Source organism: Vicugna pacos, chromosome 12, assembly GCF_048564905.1.
Source record: "Vicugna pacos chromosome 12, VicPac4, whole genome shotgun sequence".
NCBI lineage: Eukaryota > Metazoa > Chordata > Mammalia > Artiodactyla > Camelidae > Vicugna > Vicugna pacos.
This window is the reverse complement of record NC_132998.1, coordinates 7796983-7818505: the sequence shown is the minus strand read 5'-3', so window position 1 is coordinate 7818505 and position 21523 is coordinate 7796983. Positions and strand designations below refer to the sequence as shown.

Sequence of the window (21523 nt, the reverse complement as noted above, 5' to 3'; positions counted from 1 at the left end):
ACCTATCCTAATTAAACTTAAATATGACCATGGCCCCACCTAGATAGTCTCCCTTTGTTTATTATGCTCTCTGTCAACATATATTCTCTAATCTTCTCTTATCTTACAGCAGAGGAAAATAACTAGCACAGGAGTGCTTCACATCTTCAACTTACTAAAACAGATGTACTACCCAAAGCAATCCCTATCAAATTACCCATGATATTTTCCACAGAACTAGGACAAATAATCCTAAAATTTATATGGAACCATAAAAGGTCCAGAACTGCCAAAGCAATCCTGAGGAAAAATAAAGCTGGAGGCATAACCCTCCCAGACTTTAGACAATACTACAGAGCTATAGTAATCAAAACAGTGTGGTATTGGCACAAAAACAGACATTTGGATCAATGGAATAGAATAGAGAGCCCAGAAATAAACCCAGACACTTACAGTCAATTAATCTTTGACAAAGGAGGCAAGAATATACAATGGAGTAAAGACAGCCTCTTCAGCAAGTTGTGATGGGAAAGCTGGACAACTACATGTAAATCAATGCAGTTAGAACACTCTTTCATACCATACACAAAAATAAACTCAAAATGTTGTAATGACTTGAATATAAGACATGACACCATAAAATTCCTAAAAGAGAACACAGGCAAAACATTCTCTGACAAAAATCATAGCAATGTTTTCCTAGGTCAGTCTCCCAAGGCAAAAGAACTAAAAGCAAAAATAAACAAATGGAACCTAGTCAAATTTATAAGTTTTTGCACAGCAAAGGGAACCATAAACAAAATGAACAGGAAACTATATTCAATATCTTGCAGTAACCTATGGTGAAAAAGAATATGAAAATGAAAATGAGTATGTTCATATATGACTGAAGTATTATGCTGTACACCAGAAATTGACACAACATTGTAAACTGAATATACTTCAATAAAAAAAATATATATATATATTCCACTGTATGTATATATATATATATATATATACACACACACAAAATGAAAAGACAACCTATGGACTGGGAGAAAATAATTGCAAATGATGAGACAAGACCTTAATTTCCAAAATATACAAACAGCTCATACCACTCAATAACAAAAAAACAAACAATTCTATCATAAAATGGGCAGAAGACCTAAAAAGACATTTCTCCAGAGAAGACATACAGATGACCAAGAGGCATGTGAAAAGATGCTCAATACTGTTAATTATTAGAGAAATGAATATCAAAACTACAATGAGGTATCACTTCACACATGTCAGAATGGCCATCATCAAAAAGTCTACAAATAATAAATGCTGAAGAGGGTGTGGAGAAAAGCGAACTCTCCGACACTGTTGCAGCCACTATGGAAAACAGTATGGCGGTTCCTTAGAAAACTAAAAATAGACTTACCACATGATCCAGCAATCCCACTCCTGGGTGTATATCTGGAGAAAACTCCAATTCAAAAAGATACGTGCACCCCAATGTTCATAGCAGCATTATTTACAATAGCCAAGACATGGAAGCAATCTAAATGTCCACCGACAGATAAGTGGATAAAGAAGATATAGATAGATAGATAAATAGATAGACACATACACATACACACAATGGAATACTACTGAGCCATAAAAAAGAATGAGATTATGCCATTTGCTGCAACATGGATGGATCTAGAGATTATCATACTAAGTGAAATACGTCAGACAGAGAAAGGCAAATATCATGATATTACTTATATGTGGAATCTAAAATAAGATATAAATGAACTTATTTACAAAACAGAAACAGACTCACAGACATAGAAAACAAATTTATGGTTGCCAAAGGGGGAAGGGGTTGGAGGAGAGATAAATTAGGAATTTGGGATTAGTCAGATACAAACCACTATATATAAATAAATAACAAGGTCCTACCAAATAGTACTGGAAACTATATTCAATATCCTGTAATAAACCATTAACAAAAGAGAATATGAAAAAGAATATATAACTGAATCACTTTGCTATACACCAGAAACTAATACATTATAAATCAACTATACTTCAATTTAAAATTTTTTTTCAACTTACTTGTTTCAAGAATATTTACTCCCAAGACTTCTCATTTTAATTTTAACCAAAGCTGAATAAAACTGTAAGACGAATAAATTTTATTTCCACACTCTCTAGCTTGGCATGCAATGCTCTGGCCATAGCTTGCCTCTTAGTCTCATCTCTTACTATGCCTTCCCTTGAAGTCTGAGTTCTGACCATGTGGAACTATTATTGGCAGCGTCCTGAAAGTACCACGCCATTTACACTTTTGTGTCTGTGCTCCCTGTGCCAATCTTGTCCAAGCATTAAAAACAAATGCTGACACCAATGGACAGCTGGATTATAAATTCATCTGTAACACTTCATTATACTTTTTGATTTGTGTCAGTTGCCCGAACTAGACTAATTTCTTGGAAGCAGAAATCATGTCATTAAAATTTCTCCCCAGAGCCTTGCTAAATATCCAACACAAATTTTCATTAATTGTTTGTGAAATAAATGAGTAAGTTAGAGTGACTGAATGAACCATATCTTCACCAAACAGATCATTCTTTTTTTTTTAATTGAGTTATTGTCAGTTTACAATGTGTCAGTTTCTGGTGTATAGTACAATTTTTCAGTCATACATGAATATACATATATTCATTTTCATATTCTTTTTCACTGTGAGCTACTACAAGAAAACAGATCATTCTTTTACATGGTAAAAAATATCCAGAATAATGAAGTCTGTAAGTGTCCAAGTCTGCAAAGAACTTGGGGAGAGAGACCTAGGCCTGACAGATTACACAAAGAGGTAGATAGTAAATATAAGTAGTAAATGTAAAGAGGATGGTAGATAGTGTAAAGCTTGAAGGACAAAGAGATTTTGTACCCACGAGGATGAAATCACAAGGGGTAACTAACTGAATGGCAATACTGCCTCCCAGTGGCACTCGGTATAAAACTCTCTGTACCAGAGCACTTCCACAAAATAATGGCTTTCTCACATTGAGTGGTTCTGGGCTATGACTGTGCCAGGCACCTCTTTCTTTATTTCATTTAACCCTCACAACAGTCCCTTGTAGAGATATAGCATGTAGCACGGGGGTTAATCACCCAGACTGCAGCCAGGATGTCTGGCTCTCCCACTTACTAACTTTGTGACCTTGGACAAATTACTTAAGTTCTCTACATATTTCCCCATCTGTACAATAGGGATAATATTAGTGCTTACCATGCATGTACTTGATGACATAGCAAGTGTTATATGTGTTAGCTATTATTATGCCCTTTTTCCTGATGAGAAAACTAATGTTAAGTAAATCAAGCATACAGTAGGAATTCAATAAATATAACTTACTTTGCTTTCACCCCTTATGTCTCAGTTCCTTAAAGTGTTGCCCTTCTTGGTAGTCCTGAAATTTAAGTGGGGGACTCCCAAAAGTCCAAAGAAGTCAGTTCCTAAACACAGCAATGAGGAACCTCCATTAAAGAAACTGAGACTCCTCCATTAAAGTGTCCAAGGACATGTAGCTCTGGAGAAGAAAATTCTACAGTGCACTCTTTTTACTGTCATTAGAGTGAAGAACTTTCCAGCAATGAAATTCATCCTACCCAAAACAGGATGCATGGGGACTGTGAAAATCAACTAGAATTTGTGCAGGAAACCACATTTCTAGGAATATTCAAATAAATATGAACTGCCCAGAGCCCATTTTGACCACTTTGCCCATAGGAACTAAGGGACCATGATCACTTTCAAGATTTGGCTAATAATAACTTACTAGAGACTACTTTCTCCTTGCTTTCCTACTATTACTGTAAAAATAAAATTCATGAAAATGATACTTTTCAAGTGACATAATGTGATTATCAGAGTGCCCACCCTAGTCCACATTTGCAATGGGATGTATCTTTACTTGGTAAGAATTATTGGCAGATCTGCACATGAATACCAAACAGGCTCTTTTCATACTTGTAAAGCTCTCTGTGATTCTGCAATATTCCTCTGATTCAGATTTTCATATTCCTGGGTGTTCTATTTGAGAGACTGAATATACAAATAATCGATGACCTGACCACATATAAAACAAAACTGACCCACAATCTGCCTGAAGCCTACCCAGGAAACCAACCCCCTGTCTATAATAGACAGCCCAAGAAGCTAACCTTAAGTCAGACTTGTAAGAAGTCAGACTGCTGTCTCTAGCGATAGTCTAGGAAACCAAACAATGACCCCTATAACAATTGGCCCAATATAGCCAGGATTTGATTAATAACTGACAGCTTAGGGGGGAGGGTATAGCTCAGTGGTAGAGTGTGTGTTTAGCATGCATGAGGTCCTGGGTTCAATCCCCAGTACCTCCATTTAAATAAATATTTATTTAAATAATTTAATTTAAGTAAATAAACAAACCTAATTACTTTCCCCCAAAATAAATAAATAAACTTAACTATCTCCCCTCAAAACAAAAAATAAAAATAATAATAATGCTATTTGCAGCAACATGGATGGACCTAGAGATCATCATTCTAAATGAAGTAAGCCAGAAAGAGAAAAATACCATATGATATCACTCACATGTGGAATCTTGAAGAAAAAAAAAGGATACTATGAAGTAATCTACAAAACAGAAACAGACTCACAGACATAGTAAACAATCTTATGGTTACTGGACAAAGGGGGTGGGAAGGGATAAATTTGGGGGTTTGAGATTTGCAAATGTTAGCTACTACATAAAAAAATAGATTTTAAAAATGTTTCTTCTGTATAGCACAGGGAACTACCTTTAATGAATAACCTTTAATGAAAACAAATATATGTATGTATATGCATGACTGGGACACTGTGCTGTATACCAGAAATTGACACATTGTAACTGACATTGTAAAAAATTTTTCATGATATCCATGGTAAAAAAATAAAACAAAAATAATAAATAAATAAATAAATAAATAACTGACAGCTTTCCTAATTTTGTCCCCACTTCCAACTTAGCATCAACAAGAGAAAGTCAAATATGCACCCCTAACCAATCACATAGGAGTTGGTCCACCTACGGCTTCCCCATGCAAACAGTCTTGAATCCGGACATACCGGAAGCCTCCCTTTTCCACTATAAAGGTTTCGTACTTCTCTGCCTGCCTTTGAGTCTCTGCCAAAACGCAAGGGACGGTGGTAGACTCCCTTTCTATATAGCAAGCTCTTGAATAAATAGTCTTTGCTTTTCTCATGGTTGGTTGGTCATGGTTTATTTCCACATATTGGACCTAGTAATTCTATGAAGAACTAATTGCCAAACCCTCTTAAACAGGTATTGGTTAACAATGTTTGAATATGTTTTTTCTAAAACAGTCATAAAGTTAGTGGAGAACATCTTTTTTACTTCATCTTATAACCTAAATCAATATACTCTAGGTTCACCTTTCCGCAGATCTTCCAGGAACGAACGCGGCCTCTTTCTGACGACGGGAGCGGTGGACCTAGTGTGGAAGCGGGTGGGCGGAGACCCCGGGAGCGCCTCTCACGCTCAGGCCGGTCTCCAAATGGGAACTACGATTCCCAGCGGCCCCTGCAAACCGCGGGCCGCGACCACGACGCGCCTGCGCAGTGGCGGGGGCTCGGGCTGCGTGGTTCCCGCCAATTCTTGCGGTATTGTTACTTGAGTTGAATTCCGCGCTTCATGGAGACTTTTGATCCAGCCGAGCTGCCCGAGCTGCTTAAGCTTTATTATCGGAGGCTCTTTCCCTACGCCCAGTACTATCGCTGGCTCAACTATGGCGGAGGTGATGGAGGCCGGGAGCGGGAGTGGGGGCGGGGGGGAGTAGTGGGTCGCGAGGGGAGTATAAGGAGATTCCGGGAGGGTAACTTGGGATGACAGTATGAAGTGCCTCCTGTGCGCCAGGCATTGTGCGTTATCTCGAGCCCTCCCCACCACCTCCGAGGTGTAAATAAGCCGAGAGGATGTAATGAGCAGTCTGCGCCACGCATTGAAAGGCAGAGCCGCTGCTCCTACCACGACCTAGTAGGTGCAGTGTTTACCTGCCGCGGTGTCTGAGCCATGGGAAGTTACTGCGTCGTAGCAGGAAGCTGCAGACGCGTGATCTGTATCAGGGTCAGAGGGGCAGCTCCCAGAAGAGAAGAGGTCCTTAACTCTTCCCAGCTGAACTCTTTAGTGCCCACCAAGAGACGTGGTATTACATATTGAAAATATTTCAGCACCTGTTTCCTCATTTTTATTTTTTCCTATTAGATGCGGGATGGTAAACTTCGAAGTAGGGACGAGCTCTTGTCTTCTGTTTGTTTTAAACATGTAGCACAGTGTTGGGCACGGAGAGCTCATTAAAAATATCTTCTCAGTAGTTAATGTTTTAATGCTCTGAGCTGGATAAAGTACTAAATTAACTTTAAAATGTACATTTATTTTGCAGTGGTAAAGAATTACTTTCAACACCGTGAATTTTCATTCACATTGAAAGATGATATTTACATTCGCTACCAGTCCTTCAACAACCAGAGTGATCTGGAAAAGGAGATGCAGAAAATGAATCCATATAAGATTGATATAGGCGCGGTATATTCGCACAGAGTAAGAAATCTGTTTTGTTTTTTTTTTTTAATGTCGTTTGTTGTTTTTTAAACTAAGAATGGAATGGTGTCCCGGGTATTTTGAGATAAATTTTAAGAGTTTTTTCTAGTTGAAGAGCCACTCTTTAACTGTTTTTGCAAGTAGATTGTAATTTTTTTGTTCTTTGGTACTGTACATTACTGAATGGAAATCATTCGGAAGTGAACTGTATTCTTACAAGGACAAAAAAATTGAGTATCTGACTAAAAGACTAAATGAGGAAGTCAGCATGATTTAAGGGAAAGAATTACATTTTCTCCCAGCATTGGAGAGAGTCGTTCTTGATTCCTCTACTTCTCTCATACCTGTATCTGTTTCATTAGGAAATCTCTTTTAGCTCTACCATAATATCTAAAATCCAACCACTGCTACCAGTGCTACTACCATCATCATCATCTCTCATCTGAAATACTGTAAAAACTTCCTAACAATTTGCCCCTGTGGACCCCTAGACTCTATTCTCAACACAGCAGCCAGAAGGACTCTTAAAACAAGTAAGATTGTTGTGATTCCTCTGCTCAAAACCATTCTCCAGTGGCTCCCCATTTCACTCAATAAATGACCCTCTGTCCCCCTCACTCATTCCGCTCCTGCCACACTGGCCCTTGCTCAGTTTCCACTGCCTAAAACCCATTTCCCCAAATATCTTCTTGGTTCATTCCCTCACCTCCTTCAAGTCCTTACTCAATAAGGCCTGTTGCAGCCTGCAATTCCTCCTACCCCCGCCTCTCACTGATATACTCTAAGTGCCTAGAATACCTAGAATACATTCAATATCTGTTGAATGAATGAACATACCAAAATCACCCTCTTCCTCTTCTTAAAGATACACACAAGGAGGAAAAATACACACGTGGAATAATGGCTTTTCTATGGAGCTTTTTCTTATGTTGTATAACTTGTTTTTCATATCCATCCTCATTATTCTTTTTACAAAGGGAAAAACAAGACTGGAGAACTTTTAATAAATATGCCCTAGGCCACACAGTTTCTAAACAAGGGAGATGGGACCTGAACCTGGGTTTTCTGACTCAGGGGAAGAGGAGAACAGATGAGAAAAAGGAGAAAAGGCAGGCAGGAAAAATGCTTTGGAACAGTTACTTTTTTAGGGGTGGAGGTTAAAACTGAAGTGTCTATAGACCAGCCAAGGTGTCACTCTGCAACTTTCCCCTAACACTGAAGAGGGGAAAATTCTCGTTTTTTTTATTGGGCCCAGACAGAGGCATCTATAGACCTTTTCTGTGTATTTTTTTTATGATTTTTATCAGTTATATATGCACATAGTTTACAAAATCAACTACTTCTATTAATTAGGCTTTTTTTTTTAAGGTCTCCTACTCTTCCCCTAGTTTCTGGCCGGAGGCAACCACTTTCTTTTAGTTAATTTTTAAGATATTTTCCTCCATGTCTCTAAATAACATGCTTATATTTCTTCCATTTTCAGGGAAGTGTATAGCTCAAGTGGTAGAGTGCATGCTCAGCATGCATGAGGTCTTGGGTTCAATCCCCAGTACCTCCATTAAGAAGTAATTAATTAAATAGACCTAATTACCTCCCCCCAAAAAAACAATAATAAATAAAATTTCTTCAATTTTAAGCATTGTCTACTAACTTTCTACTCTAGCAGATGAGGATTTAGGGGTTTTTTTAATCTTACCCCCTACCCTCACCACACATAGAACCTTCCTATTCCCACATGCTCCTAGTATGTTTGTTAGATTAAGAATTAGGGTTAGATCACTAATTCAACCCCAAACTCTGCCAATTGTCTAAATCTCCTGATGTATTCAGACCCGTCAGGTAATTTGTCAGTTTTATCCTGAAGAAATTTCTCCTGCTGCCTTCTGACTTCCAGTCTGGATTGATTGCTCTCTAAGCCTGAAGGGTAAATATGATCTTATAGTCACCTTGGTTTCCTTTCACCTCTCTCCTATGATCTCTTGTTGCCTAGATCCTACGTTCCCTTTTTGGTTTATGCTCTTGTTTTGGTGGTGCACATCCTTGAGGAGCTTCCTAAGAAAAGGTGCATGGAAGACAAGATATTTGACATCTTCTTCATCTGGAAAATGTCTTCATTCTACCTTTATTCTTAACTAATGGTTGAGTTTGTAAATCATTTTCCGTCAGAATTTTGAAGACACTGCTACATTGTCTTCCAGTTTCTAGTATTGCTGTTAAGAAGACTAATGCCATTCTGATTCTTGTCCCACTGTGTTGGACCTGGAAGCTCTTAGAATTTTCTGTCTATCCCCTCTGTCCCTAGCGTTCTATGATTCCACAGTGGTGTTCCTTGGTGTACATCTTTTTTCATCTGTTGTGCTGGATAACTGATGGGCCTTTATCATGAGCTTGTGTCGTTCAATCCTGGGAAATATTCCTTTTTATTGATTTATTTATTTTTAAGGCTCTCTCTTTTTTTTTTAAGCTTTTTTTTAAATTTATTTTTAAATCTTACTTTATTTATTCTTAAATTTTTAGGGGGAGGAGGTAATTAGGTTTTTTTATTTTGTTTTACTATTTTTTCAAATGGAAGTACTGAGGATTGAACCCAGGACTTTAGGCATGCTAAATACACACTCTACCACTGAACTGTACCCTCCCCTCTCCTTTTTATTTTGAATATAATTTTTCCTACTTATTTTCTCTTGTCTCTCTAAAAACCCTAAAGTCAGATGTTATGTCTTAGCCTGGTCCTCTAATTCCATATTTTTCTTCCTATTTTCTATTTCCATTTTCTCTACTTTCTGGAGAATTTCCTTGGGTTTCCATTTCGGCTATTATATTTTAATTTCCAAGAACTTTTTTTTTTAAAGCATTCTGTACTTTTCTCATTGGTATGTCTTATCTCACTGAGGATATCAATGATAGTTTTTTAATTTTTCTTTTGTTACACAGTCTGTTTTCTCTAAGTTGCTTTTTTTCTGTTTCCTCTTTTATATCAGAGGCTTTCCTTGTATGTCTGGTAATTTCTTGCTTGTGGCTTATATTTAAGAATAGAGTACTGGGAAATATATACAAGATCTTATGGTAGCTCACAGAGAAAAAAATGTGACAATGAATATATGTATGTTCATGTATAACTGAAAAATTGTGCTCTACACTGGAATTTGACACAACATTGTAAAATGATTATAACTCAATAAAAAATGTTAAAAAAAATAGAGTACTAAAAAGCTGATTGGAAGCTCTGTATACATGGCTGAGATTTATAGAGTGATCTGGCTGGACCATTTTATTGGGGAGACAAGCTCTGATGTCAGTTTCCCTAGATCTTTGTTAGAATGAAAACTCCACTGATACAGAGATCTTTGTTTTGATCACTGATCTATTCCTAGAGCCTATAATAGTGCCTGACACACCCAGTCAGAGCCTTCAGAAAGGAATCTTCTGTCTCCTGCCTGGGGTGGCAGTGGAAGGGTATAGAGGAGAAGGCTGGAGCTCAACATTCTACACATAAATGTCTAATTAATCCCCTGAGTAGCAGTACAATACAACCTTCTTCAGCTGTGCCTGTTGTTCCCTCAGTTCAGAGACCATCTGTTTATGCTCTCCAGATAATAATTCAGGTGTCTTTGCCAGGGAAATGGAGGTATAGTCACCTGCCTCTGCAGAGTAAGTGTAGGATTATGGGAACTAACTGCTTCATAAATAGATTTTTAACCAATCCTCCTATTTTTAATCCCAGCTGCAGAGATACCAGTTGTTAACTTATTCCTGAGACTTTTAGGGATGCTGAGATGTAAATTGGGTTGCTTCTTAATCTTTCTTTACTGAGAGCTGAAAATTTAGCTTTTATAGGCCTCCTTATAAAAATTCTGGTATTGTCTCCTCTCTGGTTCTTTTTTAAAAAGTTTGTGCCTTTCTTTAATTAATTAATATATTTATTAATTTAATGAACCTGTTATTTTTGCACAGATATGGAAAGAACCAAGTATTTGTATTCAGTCCGCCTTCTTTACCTAGTAGTCCATAGCCTCAAAGGAGGTTACTTACAGTTTGAGCCAAACTAACTGGGGAGATCTCTTTGAATTATTGAAACTTTTTAAATACATTTTTATTACTTATATGCCCAATAACAATTAAAGGTCTTCAAAACACCTTGTAATAGGTCATTAATTATTTGTATGTACTTTTCCATGTCAGAAACCTAAAAAATCTTTATTATGATTTCTATAGATCAACAAATATTTATTATACAATGTCATATGTCAATTATATCTCAGTAGAACAAGAAAAAACTAAATATTTATGGTAACATGTATTTATCAAACCCTTTTTTTTAAGTAGATGAAAGTTACACTGTCATCATTTCTGGATGTATAGGATCTGAATGAATGAGCTTCACCTGACATGGACTTAGCATTATATGATTTCTTCACTTCTCTTTGGCCACTTTTTCCGTGTGGGTAGAAGATAAGCATATTTGGCAGCATGGCACTTCTTATACAAACTGACTGATATTTTGTACTTGTAGCCCAATCAGCACAATACAGTGAAGCTGGGAGCTTTCCAGGCTCAGGAAAAAGAACTGGTATTTGACATTGACATGACAGACTATGACGATGTGAGGAGATGTTGTAGGTGAGTTTCGCATGGTTTACTGGTAGGTTGGATAATATGACAGTAGGTAATGATGATTCTGTTCCAGTTCTGCAGACATATGTTCTAAGTGCTGGACCCTCATGACGATGGCCATACACATCATCGACCGAGCGTTGAAAGGCAAGTATTGACGGTGTCTGAGTGGGGTCAAATGCAAGAATCTGTTTTTTGCTGAATATTAGTCTATCTGTACCATTTTATAATCAAATCTCATAAATATCTAACATGTTTCTTTGAAACGTGATAGGAAAATGAAAGATTAGAATAAAGTTGTACTTGAAACTTCAGTAAAGCTATTGATCAGATCACTGAGTTTTTCCCCAACTCATTTATCTCTTGAGCAACTCAGTATGCTTGGTACTGTCCCAGATGAGGGAAACAGTGAAAGATAATTCTTACCTCACGTAGGTTATGCAATCTGAGGAGGAAACAAATAAGAAAATTGAGGGTTACATTTGTGTTATTATGCACAGGCTGCTATAGGAATATAGAACAGCAGGAGTACATACTGGAATGGGAAGAGATTAGATCAGAAAAGGCTTCCTAGAAGAGGTGATGAAAGGATGATGATGATGATAATAGCTAACGCTTATATAGGGGCTTATTATGTGCCAGACTCTGTTCTAAACACTTTAAAATTATCAACTCTTAATATCCCTAGACTAGGTCTTTGAAGATATATCTGGCAGTTGGTCAGAGAGAGAAATGAAAGTACTCGGGCAGGAAGAAATTCTTAGCAGAGAGACCAGGATAGGTAAATAGCTGAAGGCAAGAGCTACAAGTAACGTACAGTTGATCTTTGAACAGCAATGGGTTTGAACTGCACGGGTCCACGTATTACAGATTTTTTTTCAATAGTAAGTACTAGAGTACTGCATGATCCACAGATGGTTGAGTCCACGGATATAGAATGAGAATAAAGAGGATCTGCTGGTGCAGAGCAACTGTTTCTATGGAGGGCCTACTCTAAGTTATACACAGATTTTCATCTGCAGAGGGTTGGCATCCAAACCCCCCACTTTGGTCAAGGGTCAGTGGTAGTCTACTTAAGCTAAGTACATGTGGATAGGAGGTGAAAAAATGAAGCTAAGGAAGTAAGCAGGAACCAGAAGTTTATATATTTGTTTTAAAACCTATTATTTCTCCCCTCCTCAGAGGACTTTGGATTTAAGCATCGTCTCTGGGTATATTCCGGAAGGAGAGGTGTTCATTGTTGGGTCTGTGATGAATCAGTCAGAAAACTGTCCTCTGCAGTACGTTCTGGGATAGTTGAATATTTGAGTCTTGTAAAGGTAAGGTCCTAATGACAATTTACAGTTCTTTGTTTGCTAGATATTACCAAGACTGGTATGTTTGGTAACAAAATTGAACTATCTTTTATAGCATCCACATTTCAGAGTAGATGTTTTATCAGTAGGTCAATTAAAATCATAGTAGCTACTTTTTTTTTAACATTTTTTATTGATTTATAATCATTTTACAATGTTGTGTCAAATTCTAGTGTTCAGCACAATTTTTCAGTCATTCATGGACATATACACACTCATTGTCACATTTTTTTCTCTGTGATTTATCATAACATTTTGTGTATATTTCCCTGTGCTATACAGTGTAATCTTGTTTATCTATTCTACAATTTTGAAATCCCAGTCTATCCCTTCCCACCCTCTACCCACCTGGTAACCACAAGTCTGTATTCTCTGTCCATGAGTTTATTTCTGTCCTGTATTTATGCTTTGTTTTTGTTTGTTTGTTTTTGTTTATGTTTTTTAGATTCCACATATGAGCGATCTCATATGGTATTTTTCTTTCTCTTTCTGGCTTACTTCACTTAGAATGACATTCTCTAGGAGCATGTTCTGGTTCAAGTATGTCAAGTAGAGTTAACCCAGAAAGTTACAGCTATTGAGACCATATAAAATAGCACCCAAGGTTCTATACTTTCACAGAATTTAATTAATATCTTGGAACATGTTAAAGAAATTTTTAATTATTTCATTCACTTATGTTATATAATTTACATGAAGTTCTCTTTTGATGGCTTGTTTTTCAGGGTGGTCAAGATGTTAAAAAGAAAGTTCACCTAAGTGAAAAAATTCACCCTTTTGTCAGGTCTGTCGGAAAAGACTCCATGCAGTTTAACTTGTGTCTGATTTACCTGCATGTGCTTTTGGAATTACCTTATCAATTTTCCCTGCTGGGGTAGCATTTTACAGTAATAATGGGTAGAGTTAATTGAGTCTCTGTTTTATGCTCCAGTATTCATGATACATGCTTCATAAATGTTCTCATTGGTTTCCACGACAACCTCATGAGGGACATGATGGTATCTCCACTTACAGATGAGGAAAGCGAGATTTGGAGAGATTGTGTAATTTGCTTGGCTTCACATAAGTAATTTTTAAATTCCGATTCACGTCCTAGTCTGCCTGACTCCAAAAACCATACTCTTTCCACTGAATTCACTACTCCTCTGGGGTAATGGAAAGAGCACTGCATTAGGAGTAAGAACCCATATTCTGCCACTTTAATACAACCCTGACAAAATATCAGAACCTCTGTTTCTTATCAGTTTGGTGGGGAGAATGAAGTCCACTCCATCTATCTTACAGAGTTGTGGCAAAGATTAAATGATACGGTAAATGTGAAGTCTATTTGCAAGTTGCTAAGCACCATATAATTGTTGAGATGCTGAAGCAAGCTATGTGGCGTATATGTGGCTAAGAGTGTTGGGACTGTTGTTTTTCCTACAGAAAATCTATAAACATAATTGAAAGAGACTTTGAAAGATATGCCTTGGTTGATCAAGATATTCTTGGAAATAAAGAAAGCTGGGATAAGATTTTAGCCCTTGTTCCTGAAAATATCCTTTCCCAAAACCATTTCTATGAGAGCTAATTGTATTGATCTATGCTGTTATAAGTATGTTCTGCCTGCATTTTCCCATATACTTATTCTTATGTTTAATCTTTTTTATACAAAACATCTATATTCTGCATTTTTATTATCTCTAGTCTGGAATACAATAAGAAGTGAGGCCATTTTGTAAATAAACTTCCTCATTTTGGAAGTTGATCCTCCTAAAATTAACGACTATTTAAAGGATACTAAATCATCATCAAAATATGTACAGACTAGGGAATGGTTTTACCTTAAACCATATAGTTATTTTTGGCATTCTTTCTATTATATCACTAATATATTCTTACAGGGAATGTTTTTAAGGATATGTGTTTAATATTTGCATTTTACAAAACACTGATTACTTTAAACTTTAGACATCTTTGTGGTAATGCATATGAAAATAAGCTGTTCATTGATGTGCCCTAAATGAGTATGTTCCTTAATGACCCATCACCAATGCATGATAAACTTCAACAGAACTTTCAAAAGGATCACAATTCACTTCAGCGTTGGGAGCATTTGAAAAAAGCAATCAGCAAATATCAGGTATATTCCACTGAAATCTGTATTACAAATACAATAATACAATTCTTTATCAAATTCTGATTATTTTGCTAAGTAAGTTAAAGATGGTTGAAGGTCATTTTTTAACCACTTTAACGAAATCCTCAAAAGTTCCTACTGCTCCTCATGTTGGATTTGCATCTGTTTTCAGAGTAACAACAAAAATGACAAATGTGGACCCTGGCTTGAGTGGGAGATCATGCTCCAGTACTGTTTTCCACGACTGGATGTCAATGTTAGCAAAGGAATCAATCATTTATTGAAGAGCCCTTTTAGTGTTCATCCTAAAACAGGTACTATGTAAAGGAAGTAAGGAAAACTAAAAGAAAAATCAAAGTTTTTTTTTTAAAGCATGTCACTGGGGGTGAATGTCTGAAATAGTAAAGGTTGAAGAATTACTCTGTCAGCTAATACCTGTTAACTTATTTTTCAGTTGTCGATTAGTAGCTACCAGATGAGTTTCCAGTATGTAAATAATTTGCAGCTGGGTTTCTGAGGCTCCATTTTAGAGTTGGAGAGGATCTTAGAAATCACAGAACAACAGCTCTCATTGTACAAATGAGAAAACACTGACCCAAGAAATGACTCGTCCACAGTCTTAAAACAAGTTGTGTCAGCGCTAGGAGCAGAGTTCAGGTCTTAAAACTCAGCGTTCTGTGCGTTTTTCACTATGCTGCTTCCCTCAGTTCTTTTTCAATAGGCGTAGCTTTTCCTCTTTCACATTTCTTTTAGATATTCTCTTAATATTTGTTTTAAGCTTAATTTTAAAGCTTCAGTGAGTATCCCCTTATTCTAATATTCAAGGTTTGGGTAAATAATTACATTCATTCATAAGTGTGTACATTTTTATTATATCCTTTTCTCATTAAATAGCTGCAGTCTTTTTACTCTGTCTTCAAACAGTAGCTCCCAATTCCCTTATTATTTTATTTGTTAGTCACCTGGCATTCTTTAAACTCATTATCTCATTTTTGAAATATGGTGAATTTTCTGTGGTGCCCCAGTTGTAGATACTGTAAAAGGGTAATACAATGTCATCTATTTTATTTCCAAAGATGTCCAACATATAGGTGTCTGTTTTGATCTCAGCAAATAAATCAAAGTAATGAAATGAATTATTTCCATCTATTCTGTTCCATTTTCAGGACTCACTAAATTTGAGATTGTTCTGTACTTAAATACAGGAGGATATAGGGAAGAGAAAGATAGAAATAAAAATAGAAATAAGAGCAAGTAGGTTAAATCTCAACAGACTTTCACACCTATTTTTTTGGTATTTTGTTGAGAGAAATAAAAGGCATAGCTAATGTGAAAATACTTTCAATTTATATTTCTAAATATTGTACTTAACAGATAAGTCTAACTCTCTTTCTAAGCCTTAGATTAAAATTTTAGCCAAAAATAATTCATAGGAGACAGCCTATAATGAGTTGTATCCCACAGTCATCAATTTATAACTTTTGGTTCTCACAGGTCGCATTTCTGTGCCTATTGATTTACAGAAAGTGGATCAGTTTGATCCATTTACTGTTCCAACCATAAGGTATGTTCCAAATCATTGATCACTCCTTTGTGATTATTGTTCTAAATTTGCAATATATACAATGAAATCCCTCCCAGAGAGGCAGCTTATCTGAGGCTATATGCTGATGCCCTAGCAGAGCAACATTTCACAGTAAGTTCCACAGAACACAAGTTTTTCAGCTGCTGTTATGCAAAAACAAAAAGATTTTAAGTTCAAATAAGTTTGGGAAATGCTGACTTAAACAGATTAAAAGTTCTTTACTGTCTTTCCCAGTCTTTAATATGCTAATATGCATGGAAAACTCAAAGAAGAGACTGTGGTTTTTGGAATCTCCAAAATTTAGTTGGCCACATAATTTTTTCACAGAAAATCTTGTAGGATTCATGTGCTATCATACACTGAGTAATGCTGACCAAGAACCAACTTTAAAATTCTCTTATTCTATTATTTGTAGTTCCATCTGCCATGAATTGGATGCCATTTCCACTAATGAAGACGAAAAAGAGAATGGAGCTGAATCAGATATCAAACGTAGAACCAGAGGTAGGTTAACATATTGAAGTCTCACTTTAACATAAGCTTTTTATAAGGACATCCTTCTGTCACTCCAGCAATGGATTCTTCTTGGATTCAGCCCAAAATGGATCAATGTTTATCCTGAAACCAGCTCAGTAACAAATAATGTTACAGCAATGTTTCTGTTATTTATCAATTGCCCAAATGGTGCTGTTGAATCCAACAGATATTTACTAAGTAACATCTGGATCCATACTGTAAGATTAAATTGTTGATTGGTATCGATAGTTATTTGACTCTCACAGTCTTAGATTCAGCAGCTATTTAACTGTGTATGCAATACTTCTGTTCTGTTCTTTGTTTTTACATCCACATGGGTGTTATGTTAAATATATGTCTAAACTGTGATTGAATTGTATATTCAAGAATTTGAAGGAGCTAGGAATACAAAATTTCCTGTTCATGGAAGTCAGATCTTCTTACACCAACACCAAGAGACGCTCTACAGCGATAGAATCCAATAGTGCTTTATGTGACGATGGAAATGTTACGCACTGCCCAAATGATCATCACTAGCCACATGTGGCTTTTGAGCACCTGAAATGTGAGAATTAGATGTTTTATTTCATTTAATTTTAATTTTAATAGCTTCATGTGGCTGGTGACTACTATAATGAACAGTGCAGATCTCTGAACGACCTTTCACTTCGTATATTCCAGCTCTACCATAATACCTAAATATAGTACGTTCCACCATCAATGTCTGTAGAGTGATTTACAAGCATTCTGTTTAAAATAATGGAAAAAAGTCTCTAACTAAAAAAGTCATAATAAACTGGAAAAAGGAACTCAGGGAAAACAGGCAATGCAAGGAACAAAGGAAACCTTTTTTAAAAACACTAATATCCTCAAAGAACAAGAGAAGATAGTGTATCCTTGAAGCAAGGTCAGAATGGTATGAAAAAGGAACACTCAGAGAAGAAGAAAGAGGTCTTAGAAATCAAAAAGATAATCATTAGAATGAAAAGTTCAGTGGAAGAGCTGGAAAAGAAAAGTTGAGATTTCCCAGAAAGTACAAAAAAGACAAGTTTGTTGTGGTTTTAAGGAGGAAAAAGATAAATTGAAGGCTGGTTCAGGATATCTAATATCTGACTACAGGAGTTTCAGGAAAATAAATAAATAAAACAGGGTGGAAAAATTGTCAAAATTATATAGGAAAATATCCCAGAAATCAGCCCTTTATTGAAAGGGCTCAGCATAATAAAACAGACTTACACCAAGGCACAGCATTTTGAAATTTAACACTAAGAATTAACAGAAGATCTTAAGAGCTTTCAGACCCCTTCCTACTACCCCACCCCCCACAAAAAAAAAACAACCCATAGAACTAGGAAGAATGGCCTTAGATTTCTAAGTAACAATGGAAGTACTCATTTTTAGAAATGAGTGCTAGAAAAGAAAAAAGCAGTTGCCATTCAAGAGGATGAAGATTTTTTTTTTAATTGAGGTATAGTCAGTTTACTATGTTGTGTCAATTTCTAGTGTACAGCACAGTACTTCAGTCATACATAAGTATACATATATTCATTTTTGTATGTTCAGAGGTTTTAAAAAGCAAGTTTTGGTTCCCTATAAGGAGGAATTTTCTAATAAATAAAAATGTTCAAAAATAAACTGACCTGCCTATCATTTCAAGTGTTCATAAAGGCTAGTAGCCATCAGTAAATCAGAAATGTGTTAGAGGTGGTGGGAGGCTGGAATAGATGATATATAAGTTCCTTATGATTTCTTTAGTTTCTGTGATTCTAAACCTTTGCCCTTTTTCAAATTAGTATCATTTGCTCCTTCTCTTCTACTTCCCAAATCCTAGAATGTTCTCCACTCTCTTGTCTGATTATCTAATTATATCTCTTATTCTAAGACCCAGTTCACAGCCACTTCAGTCAACTTTCATTGGTCAATCTTTGGACTTGTTATTATCCATATGCCTGTTTGGCCTTTAATTATGTATTGTTTTGTATTGTGTGTGTGTGTGTGTGTGTGTGTATCCTACCTTTTCAACTGTATATTATATAATTTAAATCTAAACATAGATCAAGTATTTCTAATGATAATACGGTGTTTAAATTGAGATGTACTTTAAGTACAAAATACTAAATTTCAAAGACTTAGAAGGAAAGAGAATGTAAAATATTTCAATGTTTATCACATGTTGAAGTGATATTTTAGATCTACTGGGTTAAATATACTGTTAAAATTAATTTCACCTTTTTAATGTGGCTACTAGAATGTTTAAAATTACAAGTCTCATACTTCTATTGGACACCACTATTCTAAAGAATTCTTACAAGAAACTTAAAAGTTATACTTTAATGTTATTCTTGCTGTCAAAATGCTAATTATAATGCATGGTCTTCATAATTTAGATTACAAGAAGACCAGTCTAGCTCCTTTTGTAAAAGTTTTTGAACAGTTTCTTGAAAACCTGGATAAATCCCGAAAAGGAGAACTTCTCAAGAAGAGTGGTAAGGCTCTACACCTTTCCCTTTTAGATATTTAGATCTTAGTATGGGCAGTGAACAATTTTTAGAGCTCTAGTCTTTGCCATCCCACAAAGTTATTAATTTATCTTATTATCCTCAGTATTCTGAATACTGAAGCCCCTTAATTCAGTTCAGCACATACTCATATAACAACCTTCTGTGTGACAGTACTACAAGGGAAACAAAGATAAATAATACAAAGATGAATTCCATACCATAGCTCCCTACCTTTAGAGAGCACTAACTGGTATAAAACAAAGTACAAAATGCTAAGAAAGAGATCTTATCTGACTGAGATAACCTAAGAAGATTTTTTATGAAAAGGATGGTATTCGAACTCTTTTCAGTGAACTGCTGTACAAATTCTCATCCCCAATGCCAATATACCATGCCTTGAGATATGAGTAGGATTTCTGCAAGCAGAGATCTGATGAAATAAAAGTACATGAGTGGAAAAAGGAGACAGGTTGTTCCCTCTTGAAGGAACAAAGGCATAGAGGCAGGGAAAGTATCAGATCACTTTAGAGGCCGTCGAGTAGTACAGCTAATCAGGAATAAGATGTGTGAGGAAGTGATGGGATGGAAATCTGAAGAGACAGTCTGAAGCCAGAGTATAGACAGCCTTGAATTCCAGTCTTGAGAGTTTAATTCAAATGGGACAGGGAAGCTATTCAAGGTGATTGAGAAAGGGAGTGTCATGATTTGTAGTTTTATCTAGAAAAATAAATCTAGCAACAGTGTATCTGAGGAGAGGTGGGAGATAGACTAGAGCCCGAGAGGTCAGCTGAGCTATTAGCATTAGGACAGCAGCATTGGAGATCTCCAAAAAGTGCAAATACTGGAGCCATCCTTGGGACTTAGAAATGATTTTTTGGAAGTTGGAGAGATGAAAGATGAAAGTAAAAGTGTCACAAGCCAAATGAAAGGCAAGTTTCAAGGAGATGTATCAAGTGTCAAACACAGTAGGGAACTGATAAAATCCTGCTGGATCTGAGAACTAGAAGGAGGTGCTAAGAGGATAGCAGTGTCAGAGTCATTTGAGCAGGAGACATATTGTGTCTCCTTGAGCATGTGTGTAAGCCAAAAGGAAAAAAAATCAGTAATGAATATTATTCAAGAGATTGATACATACCATAGAAAACTGGCAACATTATAGAAATACAAACTCCCTTTCTACTTCATTTTTGATGGTTAAAGAGTAGTGCTTAAGATAATGCTCTCTACTCACAGTAGACACTCAAATATGTGCTTACTGAATGAACAATGATGACTCTGAACTTGGAAAGCCTCATTGAAGCTGCCATTCCAACTGGCCATGTTAAGTCCTTTGTATTCTTCTGTACTAGCTTAGCCTATAATGTGGGCTTCAGCAAATGTGAAAGCAGATCTTTATGCATGATGTGAACTTAATAGAAGCATTAAGCAAATCAGAATGTGAAATAAATGGGCTTTGTTTTATTTTCCTTTACTGTCCTTTGATAAAAATCTTTTCTATTTTAGACTTACAAAAAGACTTCTGAAGATAACTCCCTTCATACCAACATGGATATCTTCTATCTTCAACCAAGAATCAAATACTTCAGAAGCCATTTAATAAATATAGCAGAACTATGTATGTGTCTTAATGCTCAAAGCAAAATTTCCTTTCCTTGAAAAATAATTACGTTAAAATATTCTTGAGACCACCAAAGAAGAGTGTCTTAAGTTCCTGGAATGAGCGATAATGGGAGGATATAAGTGGACTGCAGATAAATTTGCAAAATTTAATATTATAATTCTAAGATTTCTGATATAGATACTCACTTCTACAGTTGCCATATATAGAGGTAAGTGAGCAGTAATATGCCCAAGACTTTAACCTCAGCTCACTGGATACAGCCTCCATATTTCTAGGTGAATGAGGGTTTTGTCTTAAGATGCTTAAGTTAATTATACCTGGAGTATGTATTCAGTCACTTCCTAATTTTGCTTACTGATATTTTTATTGGTCAGGTCACACTCCACTGCCTGTCATTTAAAAATCATTTTTAAATGGTCATCCATACCTAAAACTTTAATTCAAAACTAATGAGTTATTATGTTACAATATCAGGAACTAGTAGAGTATTTTTTACAACTGTTGGCAATTATAGCTCCTAACTCCTCCCTCAGAGAACAATTTTCTAAGCAACCTAGAGAAAATAACCAACTTGACCAGCATAAAACCTTTCGAACTTGTCAAAACACTTGGATTTTCTGTATCT

The 21523-nt window shown here is 36.1% G+C and overlaps 2 protein-coding genes across 2 annotated transcripts in view; one reads left to right on the top strand and one right to left on the bottom strand.

Moving 5' to 3' along the window:
- LOC140700367 (integrin alpha-7-like) overlaps positions 1–5683 on the bottom strand; it is a 33900-nt gene extending 28217 nt beyond the window's left edge. The window contains exons 1-2 of the mRNA XM_072973877.1: positions 5661–5683; positions 5423–5519 (exon numbers count right to left, since the gene is read on the bottom strand). Coding sequence (XP_072829978.1) covers positions 5423–5519; positions 5661–5683 — 120 coding nt within the window. The remainder of the gene's footprint in view (positions 1–5422; positions 5520–5660) is intronic.
- LOC102530267 (DNA primase subunit 1) lies at positions 5591–20891 on the top strand. Its single transcript, XM_031683396.2, has 13 exons — positions 5591–5784; positions 6430–6587; positions 11101–11207; positions 11275–11348; positions 12384–12520; positions 13282–13340; positions 13982–14091; positions 14587–14678; positions 14848–14989; positions 16170–16239; positions 16676–16764; positions 19164–19262; positions 20781–20891. The coding sequence occupies exons 1-13, from the start codon at positions 5682–5684 to the stop codon at positions 20798–20800; spliced, it is 1260 nt and encodes a 419-aa protein (XP_031539256.1). The 5' UTR covers positions 5591–5681; the 3' UTR covers positions 20801–20891.
- Positions 20892–21523: the final 632 nt, after the last annotated feature.